Raw genomic sequence first — 15,620 nt, 5'->3', positions numbered from 1 at the left:
TTGTCATGGCTTGTACTAATATTTTTGCTGCTAAAACACAGTACTTTTAGTATATGAATACCTCCTGTTGAGGGTGGGTTTTTTCTGTTTTTTTTCCTTGTTCCCCAGCTCTCTGCAGATAATTTCTGTCTTCATTCATTGTAGTTATTTCTCTAATTGCATTATCTGACTATTGTTAAAGTCAGTGTTGATAGTTTTTTTTTTCCTTAATACTCCTGTATGGACTTTTTGCTTCCAGCATTGAGAAGTTCATAATTGTCTCCAGGATTTCTGCTGTAAATGTGTCAAGCACAGACCTTCGGCTAACCCATGTGCTTGAATAGAGACATTTCATCTTCCATGGACACCTTTGAAGAACGAAATACCTGGATTTCTCCTAATTACCTTTGAACCATCTGCTGGTTTTATTATTTTCTTGTGGTCTTAAGACTTGTGGAACAATTTTTCCTGGACCTTAGTTTTTTGATTACAGTATTATTTTTTTTTCGTTTGATCAGCTGATTGCTTTCATTGTCGCTTTTTGCATTTCAGTAGGCTCTCCTCGCAGTATTAGTCCAACAGAAAACATGACAGATGAATTCTTCCTGTATTGCACTTGTACTTTTCGTATCCAAGCAGCTGGCTAATCTGTTGTCTGTGCCCAGGCTGATCACCAGGTTAGCTCTTCAGCAAATCTTAGAAATACTGTAGTTTCTCTGTGTTTTTTTCACTACTGTCCAGATGAACATAAAGGCTGTATCTCTGGGTTGTCTTAGATATATTTTCCATCTCCTTGTCTGGTTTTATGGAAGTGGCATCCCATGCCTATCATGTTTCTACATGATTTTTCCCTATGCTGTCTTGATTGTGTTTTTTTTCCTTGTCATCAGTCATGTGTCATCTGTTTGTGCTGGTTCCCTTTTCCTTACTGTGTTCTTATCTTTGCAGGAACAGTGCCATTGTGATCAACTCATTATCTATCCCTAAGAATTCTCTTCTGCAATTTGGCTAGGCATATCTCTGTATAAACACAGTCTTTTGTCAGGTATCCACAGCATTCTGCAGTTTCTCTTTCCAGTCATCTTTGCTTTCTGTGTTTCTTTTGCTGGTCGTGGATGCTTCAGAACAGTTAATTTGAGATTATTGTACCCCATGTGGTCATAGCAGTGAGTTCTTTCTCAACCAGTTCTCTACTCTTGATAACAGCATTTTTTGTATGTTATACTTCAAATGAAATATATGTATATAAATGTAAGAAATGTTTTATTTGCATGCATAAAATTTTTACACATGAAGCGTGGATGAAGTGTGTTGTTTCTATAGAAGCCTTTGCTAAGATCCAAACTCAGACTCCATTCTTTCAGTGGATGTTATAGGTAAACACAGTTATGGTAAACACAGCCAACCGTGGTTTTCTTCTTACCAAAGAGACATGCTAGGTTAATGCTACAGTTAAGTAGAAGAAAGGTTGGTTGTTCACAGTCTCCACTGAAATCTGAAGCAATTCCTCTGTTGTTATCATATCTGCTAATCTAAGCTCTCTGAAGTGGTGTGAGATGCCTGGTGGAGAGGAAGAAAGTTGCACCTGAGTTTAAGCTAGACTTATGTCTCATAGATGCCTTCTGATGCTTAATGGGTTTCTGCATGCTATAAATAGCTGTTTCTTAGTGCAATGCTCGAAGTAAAGAAATGATGAAAAACACTTCCAGCAATGCTGCTATTAGAAGGGAAGAAAAGTGAGAAAAGGAGGAGTATAGCTGTTGGTGAGTAGGAGGAGCGTAGCTGTCAATGAGCTTGTGTTGAATATTGATAATGCTGTTGTAGTTGGATTGCTTTAGTTTGATTCAAATCCCTTCTGAATCCAAAGAGGACCAAAAATTATTCAGACATCTGGGCCAGATGTTTCTTCTAAAAGTATGAGAAAAACAGCTGAGCTCAACTAGAAGTGGTTAAAAGGTGAAGATTTATGATATAATGGTTTCATTTCCAAGGTGAATTATGTCTGTTATCTACTGAATTCTTGTACTTATGTACATTACATACACTGTAATGTAATTATATGAAATTTTATTTCCAAATGAAAGTTAATCAGCAGTGTGTCTGTTGGTCATAGTTGTTGTTTTACATTGTGAGTGTTATGACCGATGAGGTTGAAAATTATATTTGGCTGCTTTTTATTGTCTGTGCTTTCTTAACTGAGCGTTAACAAGCCACTAGATGGAGGTCTTTCTCTGACTGTGCAGCTGATGGCTGCTGAGCTGTTTAAAAGACATTATGTTGGACCTCTACATGAAGAACAACTGAACATTTTGTTTTCACTTTCCCGCCCCTTAACTACATTTCTACAGAAAACTATTATTCAGTTTAAAGAGACAGTTGTGACTTAATTTTTAAGTCGTGATGTAAAGACTGACAAGGGAAGGATTGACTGGGCAAGGGAATTTCATTTGTTTTATTTGGTTTTTTTGAGGCTGTCATGCTAATGATTTTATATTGTGTATAGAAGTGAGAATTTTTGAAGAAAGGTGATTTTCTTTCAAGATTTGATATCCTGGTTGCCTCAAGGACAATTGAGATCTCCCTCTTTGCAAAACATTATCTTCTTTAATCCATATGCACACATATATACACAAATATGAACAAGGTATGTTAGAAACTAAGGGCTATCTTAGTGACCTTGTTTTACTAATGGAAGAAAATCCACCTGGGAACCTGCAGGCACGGTGATGCTGGGTGTTTGCTGCCCTCACTGACTTGAGGATGAGGGGTCTGGGATTCTTACTGCGGCTTGTCAGTGTTGTTGGAGCAGGCAGGTGGCTTTAGGAGTTGGTGTTGTATGATCACACAGATGGAGTAAGTAAGCTTGGTGGAAAAAAACTTAAGGCATTGCATTAGTTTTGGCTTAGAGATGAGCCTCCTGCTGTATCACCTTATAAAGGGAACTTGAGACATTTGTAAAGACAATAGTGTTTCATATTCATTAAGCTGTTTGTAACTCTTTAATACAACGCATGGCCCCCTTCCCTTGCTATGTGGGCATATGAATTTTCGCAATATCCATATTGCAGTGTGAAAAAAGGAGCATCTCATTTCTTTAACAATCAACTTTGGTCATTAAGAAAATAAAGCAATGTAATTTAAAGACTGGTTAAGAGCCTAAGCCCTACCTCAGAAAAAAAGTCCTCAAGGCCCCTTACCTTGAGACAATGGAAATAAAGATGTTTGCTTCCACATGGGATGTCTGAGCTCATCTAGCCTGTCTCCTAGTAAGCATTACCAAACATGCTGGCTCCAAAGGAGAACCTGCATTTAAAGCTACCTGATGGAGAAAATGCAGTTTTCCTGTCTCGTTTTCAAGTGTGTGATAGAAATGTGCAGTGGTGGTGTGTGCGTGTGCCTGCATAGTGTGTTTCCAGCCCACTTGTGTTAGCAGAGCCTCACCTGGTTACACTGACCATCTACCTGCTGGTTTTTCTGTTCTGTCTTTACAATACCTTTGGATCTGCTGACCTGCTTTGGCAGAATGAAGATGTTCTGTAGAAGGTAATATTCCAAGGGAATGGACAACTGTGTGCATCCCTACTGAGAGGAGGTTAATACCTGTGAGACATTAGAAAATCTTCCGGGAGAAAATTCCATTTTGAATATACCAGCAACAAAATGCTCAGATCAGAGCCTGCAATTTATTAAATCTGGTTAGTTATGTCACCAGATGACTTCATTGAAATCTAACTTTATTGATAGCTCTGCTTAGGAAAAGACTGGTGTCTTAAAAAAAGTATTACTGGAAAAAACCCACATTGATGTAATAAAAATAATCTATATATTTTAGTGTTTAGGTTAACTGATACTGAGCACTGGAGTGTTTTTCCACTACTTGTTGTTTGTGCTTGTAATATTCCAAATTAAAAAAACTACAGCATATATGCTGTATTTGGGGGGGGGGAAAGGGGAAGTGTTTGTAATAAGTCTAGTTAGGAGTCTGTAGTACAGGTACTTATTTTGCTGAGTTTGGTAGGAACAAGTTAAAGTGAAACTGAATGTTCTCAAATGCTTTCAAAGCTCTAGAATGGTAATATTTTTGGTTTGTTATATGTATGTTTTAAATAACAGATTCTAGGGGACTGTGTGACACTGTTGTATTCCTAAATAAAGCACATACCCAGTGATGGCAGCTTTGTAATCTGTAGCATTTCGATCCCGATATTTTTGGAGGTTGCTGGCTGCAGTCCATAACTATACCTCAGCCATTTAGCTACTGAAGCCATCCTTTCCACCCATAGGTTCAGATGATTCCCTGGAAGGTCTGAGATTTATCAGATTTTTCTAATGGCAGGCCTCATAAGTCAGATTGAAAGATCTCAAATAGCACATGAGTCAAAGCATCAACAGCTTTGAAATGTCACAAGTGGAACAGCTGGTCTTACTAAGGGAAGGGCTGCTAACTCTGGGACCAAGTGGTGGTTTAAAATGAGCAGAAAGGGTCACATTTAATAAAAAATAAAAAAATAAAACCACTTAAGGTTATTATGAAAGAAACTGATGGATTTGCTTTTTTTGAGCCTGACATTATTCAAATTTTGGTAACTTATGAATTGCATTTACAGATCTTAATGCAACTGAAAACCTGGTAGATGTGGTTATTTGTCTTATGTTGCCTGAAGGAACAAAAATTAAGCATAGGCTCAAATAAATATTGTTAATGATTAACTGCATTTATTCTCAATCAGGCATGCACTTGGAAAATCAAAGTGCAGTTCTGCTTTTAGCTTGATGGTATTTGCTAATGCTACTTCATATGGTAAACTCAGCATTTTATTGGGTTATGCCATATTACTAGGGAGATGCTTTGGTGCCCTGTCATTTGTAAGCTCTATTAGCTGCCAGAGAAAGGGTGAGCGGGTGTGTAGTGCAAGCCCCTCATCCTGTGCATTATGAAATCTGATATACGGACTTACTGATGGCAAGAGATAAAAACAGCAAACAGATCAAACAGTCCTCAAGTAAGAAATGACCTTAACAGCATATTGGCAACCATCATTAAGGACTTGGAGAACCACATGGATTAGCTCTGGAGCCCTTTGTATCTCAGATTTCGGAGCTGTAGGTTGAACTAACTGTAAACCATCCTGAAAATTTCACGCGTCTGACAGCGACGATACCTTGGTGCCCTTAATTTTCTGGGAAGATCATTGCTTGATTGAGATGGAAAAAAAGGGATGATTCTTTCAGTCATATAATAAAGTTTTCATAAAACATTAATTTTGTTATTAGGGTGGGAGAGAATGGATGGGGACTTAGTATTCACTTGCTCCAGAAATATTTATAACATGAACAGCTTTACTGCTGACTGGATCATTGTGTAAAGAGAAATTTTCTTTGTAAAGTGAAAATTAAGCATCTAGAAATGTTCTGTATCTTTAAATGTTTTTCATTTCCCATCTTACTGCTACTTTTTGTGTTCTTACAAAATTGTAGTTCTTTAAAAACAGTACTTAGCAGTCATTCTTATTAGTAACTCTAGTAAGAAAAATACAACAAAAATATGGAATTGGCAAAGAAAGAGTGCTGCTGGGCTGCCTGCCAGAAATTGTTTTCTCTGCTTGTATAGTTACAGCTCTATTCAGAAGCCAGCGTGGCTCTCTTGCAACTGAATAACCCTAAGGGTTTCCAAGAACTGAACAAGCAAGCAAAGAAGAACATGACTATAGATGGGAAAGAACTGCTGCTTAATCCTGCTTATTTATTATGGGACCTCAGCTCTGTCAGTCAGGTAGGTGAATTCTGTTACAGCACATAAAGGTTACAGCATTTAAAAACTGCAAGTAGAGGCTAACTAGTCAATGACAAGGAACATGGGATTTCTTCCAGAAGCTTGGAAGTATTAAGAATCAAGTACTTATGAGGTTGTGAGAAACATCACAAGAACACTGTCCAATTCTCAAGTCAAGGAGGGGGAAGAATCAAGCAGTGTGACATTTAATTGAAATTTTCATGTTCTCCACTAAGTGAAAAATTTTGCCCTCTGCACATGTTTTGATGAAGTTGTGTGCAGTCAAGTCCTGAAAGACTTAATTGATACTGACTAGCAGATAAGCAGGTTTCCTGTGTGGGGCAGATAAAGGCTTTTATTAGCAAACACGATTATCTCATTCCCAATATGTTTCTTAGTAATTTTTTGCTTTGCAGCATCATTTATGCTGAGCAAATGCTAATTGCTTCTCTTCTGAGAACGTTTAAGTCCTGAAATAGAGATAGATGTCTGTAAGGAAAGGAGGCTTACTTTGAATCTTTTTTGATACAGAAAGGACAATTGGTTTAGAAACAGGAAATGAAATAACAAGGTGTCTATTCCAAGATAAGATTTTCTAAAATCTTGGGGTTTTTCTCCTGCTGGAATTTAATTTTACAGTAAATGTCAAGTGGCATGGGTAAAGTAAATGTGCCCAACCCAGAAAAGCTTGCAGTGTCTTTATATCCTGTGAACAGGGCTTTTGGGGAACTCTTCCTACCAACCCTGAACTCAAACTTTGTTTCCCCGTGTTGAAATTATGCATTATTTTGGGAATGGATACCTAGCCAATGGCTGCTGGTGTTGCTGAAATGTTTTCAGGTATTAAGCTTTTGATGACGTGAAAGCTGTGTTACTGTACATATCAGAATAGAAGGCTTATTTTGTGTTTAGCATCTGCAGTGAAAATGGTAATCGTTAAATATTTTCTTAAGTTTCCTGTTTCATTTGGACTTTAGAAATGTTCCTGTTAAGCAGCCTTAATTGTAGGTTTTAGAAGAGGTTATTAAGTTCTTATGAAAGGGAAAAGAAATGTGTTACTGTGCCATGTGACCTAATTTTGTTACTTAACTAATGAGTTTCTAATTGAAAAAATTTCTCCTTAATAGAAACATATGGAAACATTTAGCTATTTGATAGTGAGTATTAGGCTAAGTTTTGTTCATTTTCTCCTGTTTAAATTCTTTAAAATAATAGAGCAGGGGAAAATTGCAGAGCTGCTACGTCATGACACTTCCAGTATATCTATATTAGGTGACCTTTAAACACAGTTTATGATGCAATGTACTTGGAAGGTCCCAACCTCTTGGAACTGGATTTCTGAAAGGTAATGTTACTGATTTGAAATGCAGGAGGGTTTTTTTTTTTTACTGGGCTTCTTTCTAGAAGAACTAGTATCACACAAGGCAGTGTCACCTTGCAGTGTGGTCAGCAGACATCCTAATGATCCCAGGTGGTCAGCCAATGATGTCAGAAGACTGTATTGTTCATCCTGATAATTCAGAAGAATATGATCCTATATAAGAATAACTGTTATTGATCAATGTACTTTTTATTTTTGAACGGCTAAGTCCTGAAGCGCTTATGCACCCATGTGCTCAAGCACACTATCCTTACCTAGCTGGATCAGAACTTGAATTTTCTGTGTAGAATCCAAGGAAGGATTTTTTCTTTTTATAGTCCAAACAGGATGAAGATATTTCTGCCAGCCGTTTTGAAGATAATGAAGAGCTGAGATACTCCTTACGCTCAATAGAGAGGCATGCCCCTTGGGTGCGGCATATTTTCATCGTCACCAATGGGCAGATTCCTTCCTGGCTTAACCTGGATAATCCTCGGATAACTATAGTGACACATCAGGTAAAACCCAAACAAAAATACCAGTATGATGCTGTGTTTGCTTTGAAATGCAGTTATCCACTTTCAGCTAAAGGCTGCATTTATTTGGAAGAATAAATTCCCTGTCTCATCCATGGTTTTATTAAACCCCAGTATGTCTTTGTGTTTTAGCTAACCAGATAACTCAATATATGTCAAGCCTTTATTTAGTCCACTTTTCCAAATATTAAGGCTTCAACTAATGTATACCCATGTCTAATTTCCTTATAGAGTCTATTTATAAAAAACCTGGGGAGAAGAAAATGTAATCTGAATCCACAGACACTCTCTCAGAACCAGTAATAACCTAATAAGCTTGTGTTGAGGCAGGATGGATTGCAATTACTGGAACTGAGAAAGTGGCTACAAAAAAAAGTATCTATGCGTTCTAAAAGTGTTATTTAAAAAGAGAAATTCAAGCTTCCTGAATAAGTTAAACAAAAATACTCTAGTAGCTTATTACGAATTTGGGAGTAATTTTGGTATCTGGACATGCAATAGGAGCTCTGATCAACCAAAGTGGTAATAAGATACTAATTCAACTTCTGTTGCTGTCTGCTTATGAAGTTACTTGAAAGAGATGGAACAATCCTGATTCTTTGAATGCTGGAAGAGGTTCAGTTTGCTGGAAATTTTGTGCAGCCTGTACTCCATGAGAATTATAAATGTGTACACTGGGCCTGATGCAGTACCCAATGAAAGAGGAGTGTGTGAAAGTTTGTGTCTTTGTAACGAACCGGGTACAGTTTCTTAGTTAAGCAGCAGACTTGAAAATGGTTTTGTGTGGGAAAAATGAGATATTGAAGTCTTTGATTTGCTAAAATACTTGTTTCATCTCTCTTTGTTCTTTAAAATTTTTTTAGTAGATAAGTATCAAATATCTGGTGTGCCTGACCTTTTATGGCTTGGGGTTTTTTGTTTATTTGTTTCGGGGTTGGTTTTTTTTTTGCCTTCTGAAACTGTTTTTTGTTGGTGGTGACTTTCTTGTTTTTAGGAAATATTTCAGAATGTGAGTCACTTGCCTACTTTCAGTTCACCAGCTATTGAAAGTCATATTCATCGTATCAGTGGCCTTTCTCAGAAGTTTATTTATCTCAATGATGATGTTATGTTTGGGAAGGATGTTTGGCCTGATGATTTTTACAGTCACTCTAAAGGTCAAAAGGTAAGCCATTATGAAAAGATATCTTACCAGAAGTAGATGTAGAACTTTTCTATGCTAATATAATAAAAAGCACAGAAATGGTACTTTAAAAGGGAGAGCAAATGTAAGATTATTTCCCTCTGCTCTCCACTCCCCCTTTTGTCTCGAAAGGTTCATTATTCTTAACTACACAACTGTTAGCAAAGGTGCAGAATAGGGAAGGCTCTTGTCTTTTTTTGTATGTGTGGTGTGTTGATGTTGGGGTTGCAGAATTACTTTTTTTCATATTCACTGGTAGGTTTCAGGGGGTATAATGGTTCCTCTGTCAGGCTTCATGCTTTAGTTTGTGTTGTTCTCTAATTCTTCTCCCACATTCTGTTGGAGCACTGGTAAGACTGATGTGGTGTTTGACAGCTATCAGTCTTCCCTCCTTTGAATATTCCTTTTGTTTTGTGGGAAATACTCAAACCAGAATCAATTCTTCCGTGGGAACACTGAGGTCAGGTGACATTTAAACTGGTCTAGTATTTAAATTTACCATTACCTTTGTTCCAGACACCAGGAATATCTTGCTCAATCTGTATATAATCATATATATAATTATTTACTGAAGTAGATATTGTTCCATGTTCATGAACACAAAGTAATTTAGTCTTTCAACAAACCTATTATCAACAACTGGAGTTAAGCAAGGAGAGCAGGCTGAGGAAACATTAGCAGTAGTTATGCATAAAAGGCTCTGGTTGCTAAGAGAGTTTTCATCCGTGAGCTTGATCTACAAGAGTGGTATGGAGGAAAAAGGTAAATATTTATATATATTATTTATATTAAAGCAGTGAGTACACAAGGCACCATTGAATTAAACATTTCATGCAGGCAGATCTGCACACGTGTGCACAAACACAGAAGGGTTGCACAAAATTAGTTTAAGCTACACTAAAATAGCTGTTTCAGTACTTGAGGATGTTAGGAAGCTTTTAGTTGTTTTAAATCTCTGAAGATGTAGGCATATAACTGCAAAATATATTGTTACTGCATTTGTATTGTTCTTCAGTTATTCATCCCAGTTATGATGGAGTCAGTGTAGGTGCAGCGTTGTTTGTGATAACCTGATCAGCACGTGTTTCAGTAGGAAATGTGCTGCTAAAATCTTGAAACCATAAGGCCTCGAGGAAAATATGTGTGGTTTTTAGTGACTCCCCAGTTGAAAATATACACACCTACACACCTTTTTTTATCGTGGCAATTCTCAGAATTGTTTAAGTCACAGGGTCAGATGCTTCAGGGATTATGTTCAACATGTGCTGCTTATCTCATGACTGGTTAGTAATGAAGAAACATTTTGAGTCAGGAGAACAAGTGAACTGCGGAGCTATTTCAGAGTTAAGTTCACCCTTCCTATCTGGCAAACGAGAAAATACTAGTTTTTGTTGGTCTGTGGTTTGCAGAAGTAGATTTGGGAAATCCTGCTTTCTATTTCTGGCCATTTCTGCTTGGCTATGTGGCCTTGGGAATTCTTCAGTTCTTCCTTCTGTTTGAAACTGATGACATTTATTTCACATGTGATAGGGTTTAAATACTGTTTGTAAAGCTTTATGAAATCTTAAGGTACAGCACACAGGGAGGCATTATTTTAAGTCTCCATATTCCAAGAAACAAGCTCAATTGACTTCAGTTTTGCCAGTCCTTGTCTCAGACTGTAATATTGTTCCAGGTTTACTTGACTTGGCCTGTGCCAAACTGTGCTGAGGGATGTCCTGGCTCATGGATTAAAGATGGTTACTGTGATAAAGCCTGTAATAACTCAGCATGTGATTGGGATGGAGGTGATTGCATTGGTAAGACAGCAATGTTAAATTTAGAAAAAGTGAACTGTTTGTTTTTCCTTACAAGAATAATTCTGTAATTGGTCATTTTCCTATAACCATAAAATTTACTTCCTTTAATAATAATAAAAGAGTTGACTTAACGATGAAAACCTTATTTCTTGCTAACTACAAATTTCTATGGAAAATGACAGGAAATAGTAGGGCATAGGAAAATCCTTATTTAGGTACCAAATTTGACTAGCTGAAAGGAAGGGGTTTGAAATTTATTATGTATTATTGTATAATGAATATACAGTTTTATATATTATTTGACCCCTTTTTAATTTGACTGATGATTGTTGAGTCTTCAGTCTAGATTTAACAACGTGGCTTAAAATGTGCCTTTCTTCAGTCACTTGAAGTTCTTATTTCTGGTGGGGTTTTTTTCTCCTTTTTCTCTAGGTAACAGTGGGGGTAGTCGCTACGTTGCTGGCGGAGGTGCAGTTGGAGGTATTGGGAATGGACCACCATGGCAGTTTGGTGCAGGAATAAGTGGTGTTTCATACTGTAACCAAGGCTGTGCTAATTCCTGGCTGGCAGACAAATTCTGTGATCAGGCCTGCAACGTCCTCTCGTGTGGATTTGATGCTGGTGACTGTGGCCAGGGTATGTAAAATGCATCACTGATAAACTTTCTGTTAGGGATTCTCTTGAGTTTCTTGACATTTTTGGTTCAACATTACTCTCAGACTGTGCTAAGATGCCCTGTACAGTGCTCAGGAAAAGGGCTGGTAGCAGATGAAAAAGAAGTCAGGTGATTCTTGTACTCACTAATCCAAACCTGGATCAATATTATATGCTGCTTTATTTAATAGTGACCAAGCGTGGGTGAAGGCTTGATACCTTAGAGAGCAGCAAGCATTGAACTGCCTGCCCTGAGAGACTTATATTTTAAGTGGAGAAATGACATTTCAGTAATGCAAAGTGTCGTTACCTGAATAGGGACAATCGAATTGATGATGCCTATAGCAGTTAAAAAAATTAAAGAACCTCTCTGATGCTGACAGTGTGAGTTCAAGTCTGTCTCTGGGCTCCTGCCAAAGGCTACTCTCAGTCACCTGTGCACTTGTCAGAAGTTTATTTGGTTATGAAAGGCTAGCAGGAATGAATGAAGTGATTGAAAGTGCTGTCTGGTATAGTCGGGGAAGAATTTGGCCTCTTTGGAAGAGTAGAGGCTCCTCTGCATCTCAGCTCAGACAAACGTGTTACTGGCAGTTCTCTTGCCGGCTGCGAGGTTTTGTTCATATGAGAGTTCACAGAATTTGTTCTGTTGTGCTGTGGGAGGGAGAACTTCCATTCAGCCTATCTGACTTTTTGGAAGTTTCAAATCAAGATGCAGTGTAGCAGTGAAATCCAGTCACTGTAACATTAGTCTCCTAAAATGTGACAAAAACGTAATATGGGCAAGCTACTTATGACTGATACAGAATTTGAAGTGGCATGTGATAACAAACCACTAAGGCTCTTCAGGTAGAGACTGAAAAGAATGATAAATTATACTGCGTTTTAGCGTTAGCATAGGAATGTCTGATAGCTTTATATATCTGAGTATGTTCTAGTCATCCATTATTGAAGATAAGCGAGCAAGAAACTGGAAGCTAGAGTAAGTGTTCTTTCACAGAGCTATCTCCCTGCTAATACAGTGAATTTAGCTGGGCATATTACAATTTAAAACAGAGTGAAAGATACATGTCACGCTGGAAATTGACAGAAATTTGTTTTGTTTCATGGTTTTGTTTCTTTTCCAGATCGCTTTGAAGAGATGTACAAGGTGACACTTCAGCTTAATCAGACCTACTATGTTATTCCCAAAGGTGAATGTCTGCCCTACTTCAGCTTCAGCGAAATAGCCAAGAAAGGAATTGAGGGTTCATATAGTGATAATCCAATTATCCGTCATGCTTCAGTTGCTAACAAGTGGAAGACTATCCACCTGATAATGCACAGTGGCATGAATGCAACTGTGATCTATTTTAACCTTACGTTCCTAAATAAAAATGATGAAGAGTTTAAAATGCAAGTAGCTGTTGAAGTTGATACTAGAGAGGAACCAAAACTGAACACAACTTCCACACAAAAATCCAACTCTGATTTTAAAAGTATAACTTCAGTACCAGAAGCTGAAATGATATTTGAGGATATTCCTGAAGAAAAACGCTTTCCAAGAGTCAGGAGACGTCAAAATGGCACAAAAGAGAGTCTGCGTGAAGAGGTGATAATACCATCAGTAAATGTGTCTCTTCTTCCTGAAAATGTTCAGCTGGAACTGCAGAACCTGGACTTAAAACTACTAAATGGTGATATCACTCAGAAAGGATTTAATCTATCCAAGGCTGCTCTCCTGAGACCTTTCCAGTTCTTAGCTACAGTGAAGAACATTATAGGCCTGGAAAAGAAGGGTGTGCATAATCATTCAGAAGATCAGAAGAACCATACCAGCTGGGAAAAGCCTTATAAAGATGTAAATAATGGCAAAATAAAAACTGTGAAAGCAAATGAAGAAGTTCCTTCAAGGCCTATGGGAACAAAGGGGACTCTTGTGACAATGAACACAGATGAATCTGTTTATAAAGTAAAGCCTAAAGCCACACTTGCCTCCCAGAGCATGGGGAAAAAAAATGAAACTCGAGAAAAAGTATTGAATGCACTCATATTAAGGGAAACACAGAAATCAAAACATACTGGGAATTTAGATACTGGAGAAGGCGCACAGGGAATGGAAGGAGGAAAAGAGCAGGAGCAGGTGGATACAAATAAAAGGGAGGGGCTAGTGGGAAGAAAATTACAGTCTTATGCTGGAAGTTACCAAGGCTTTTTGCCATGGGAGAAAAAGAAATATTTCCAGGACCTTCTTGATGTGAGTATCTTAATGTCATTGCTTATTGGAATAGTTGCATCTTTCTGCATTTAGTGGAATACTGTTAATATGATCTCTATATTTGGAATGTGTTTTGCCTTTGATGCAAATGCTGATATTTTTTTAAAGCTACTTTTGACTTTTCACATAAAATCTAATTTGTTTATGATCTGGGCCTCTCTTAGCTAGGGTTAAACCAAATAGCCATTTCTGTTCCCTTTCTACTGCCTTTCTTTTGGTGAAATTCACTTTTTATTCATTGTATGTTGGCTCAGTGCTATTATTCAGACATATCTAGCGCTATAAGAGAAAGCATAAATTTTGTTTTGATAGCATTTATGCAAATTTGGATCCAGTTTATGTTTTAAAAATGTAGAAAATAGGTATAATAATAAATACTTACATTCTAGGAGTGAAATTGAAAGCCTGTGAAGAAGCTGCATATCTCAACTCTGTCAAGAAAATGTGTAGGAAGTTTCCTCTGCTTCCAGCCAAAGCATTTTGGCAGTTTTGAAAACCTCTAGAAGAGAAGACTGTGCTTCATTTGGTAGCAACTGCTTTGCCCTTTTCCAAATAGCAAAGGGGCTATGCTTTTAAAATATTATCTCTTTCTGTTCATCTGAGATTGAATTTTGCATGAGGAATCTTTATATTCATAGGATTTCAGTTTATCAAATATGGATGAATAATCAGCAAAAAAAGGGGCAATATTACAAATAAATCTGATGACAAACAGGGACTTAATTGTGTGTGAGGTGTTGGAGCATAAATATTAAGGACACCTTTTATAAAGTAGTTGTCCTCAAAGCATGAAAGCTTTAAGGAAAAGGTTCCCTTTTATCTTCTCTTTTTAAAGAGAGAACTAAGGAATGTGAAGAAAAATATTCAAAAGTTCTCTTCCCATTTTCACATGTTGCAAAGAGTTGACACCCAGCTGAAATGGCGTTTTTCCTGTGCAGTTAATGTTTTCTGCCTTTTTCAGTAATGTAACCTTGATTTATGCCTGCCCTGCTCTTTAGGAAGAAGAGTCATTACTCAAACAAATGTCGTACTTTACCGAAGGGAAGCGTTTTGGAAGGCAGCTGAAAGATACATTTGCTGATTCCCTTCGATATGTAAATAAACTTTTAAACAGCAAGTTTGGATTTACATCTCGTAAAGTCCCTGCTCATATGCCTCACATGATTGACCGCACTGTTATGCAAGAGCTGCAGGATATGTGAGTATGGTTTTGTTTGGAATAATGTAAAACTGCAAGTAATTCTACCTTTCTGTTTTTGCTTTACTGTAGCTATTTCCAACGTGTTAATGGCCACTCATTACAATTATATTTTGAAAAAGAAATAAGAAATTTATTACCATATGATAGTTGTGCTAAAAAAAGGAGACTTCTGAACACCTTTCAAAATTCTAGATAAGAAATTATTTATAGGTAAGGAATGTTTCACGTCAAGGAACTAGAGTGCTAAATTAGTTTTTATTCTTATCTAGGTTTCCTGAGGAGTTTGACAAGACATCATTTCACAAAGTGCGGCACTCAGAAGATATGCAGTTTGCCTTTTCATACTTCTACTATCTTATGAGTGCAGTTCAGCCACTGAACATCTCTCAGATCTTCGATGAGGTTGATACGGACCAGTCAGGCATCTTGTCTGACCGAGAGATCCGCACGTTGGCCACGAGAATCCATGAACTACCACTAAGTTTGCAGGTACTCTTTCCTTACCAATTACTTTCAGAGTAATTTCAGTTTTAAAGTAAAAAATTCTTAAAATAGAATGATTCACATCTTTATTTATCCTTGCCTATAGTGTCTGTAACATTTAGCAGTTTTTAAATACTATGTGGAGCACATAACATTGTGTTCTACTTTATCATTGTTCTGTGGGGTCTGCAATCAGCAGCATCAGAAAAATGGCTCACTGGTATCCCAGCTCAAGAAAGCAGTGTTAAGTTTGTCAGAAAAAATCTTCACTGTGAAGAGTGGGATCCTTCTGTGCTTAGTCTAGTTCCTGCACACAGTAAAAGACTGTTCTTGCCCTGAGGAACATGTAGTCTAAAGAAAGAATTGAGAAAAAGGGTAACAAAGAAGTCATGCTAGTA

General features: G+C 37.4%; 1 protein-coding gene across 3 annotated transcripts in view; it reads left to right on the top strand.

Annotated features, from left to right (window-relative positions):
* Positions 1 to 15,620, top strand: part of GNPTAB (N-acetylglucosamine-1-phosphate transferase subunits alpha and beta) — a 44,239-nt gene that overhangs the window by 16,512 nt on the left and 12,107 nt on the right. For all 3 annotated transcript variants that reach the window (XM_027743796.2, XM_039383257.1, XM_027743797.2), the window contains exons 8-15: positions 5,591 to 5,752; positions 7,451 to 7,630; positions 8,643 to 8,813; positions 10,507 to 10,630; positions 11,063 to 11,266; positions 12,409 to 13,517; positions 14,537 to 14,736; positions 15,009 to 15,228. In XM_027743796.2, the coding sequence (XP_027599597.1) occupies positions 5,591 to 5,752; positions 7,451 to 7,630; positions 8,643 to 8,813; positions 10,507 to 10,630; positions 11,063 to 11,266; positions 12,409 to 13,517; positions 14,537 to 14,736; positions 15,009 to 15,228 (2,370 nt within the window). The remainder of the gene's footprint in view (positions 1 to 5,590; positions 5,753 to 7,450; positions 7,631 to 8,642; positions 8,814 to 10,506; positions 10,631 to 11,062; positions 11,267 to 12,408; positions 13,518 to 14,536; positions 14,737 to 15,008; positions 15,229 to 15,620) is intronic.

The sequence above is a fragment of the Pipra filicauda genome, unplaced genomic scaffold (genome assembly GCF_003945595.2).
Source record: "Pipra filicauda isolate LSUMZ 115617 unplaced genomic scaffold, ASM394559v2 scaffold2_size9829703_pilon, whole genome shotgun sequence".
Lineage (NCBI taxonomy): Eukaryota > Metazoa > Chordata > Aves > Passeriformes > Pipridae > Pipra > Pipra filicauda.
This window is presented reverse-complemented; position numbering and strand designations above follow the sequence as displayed.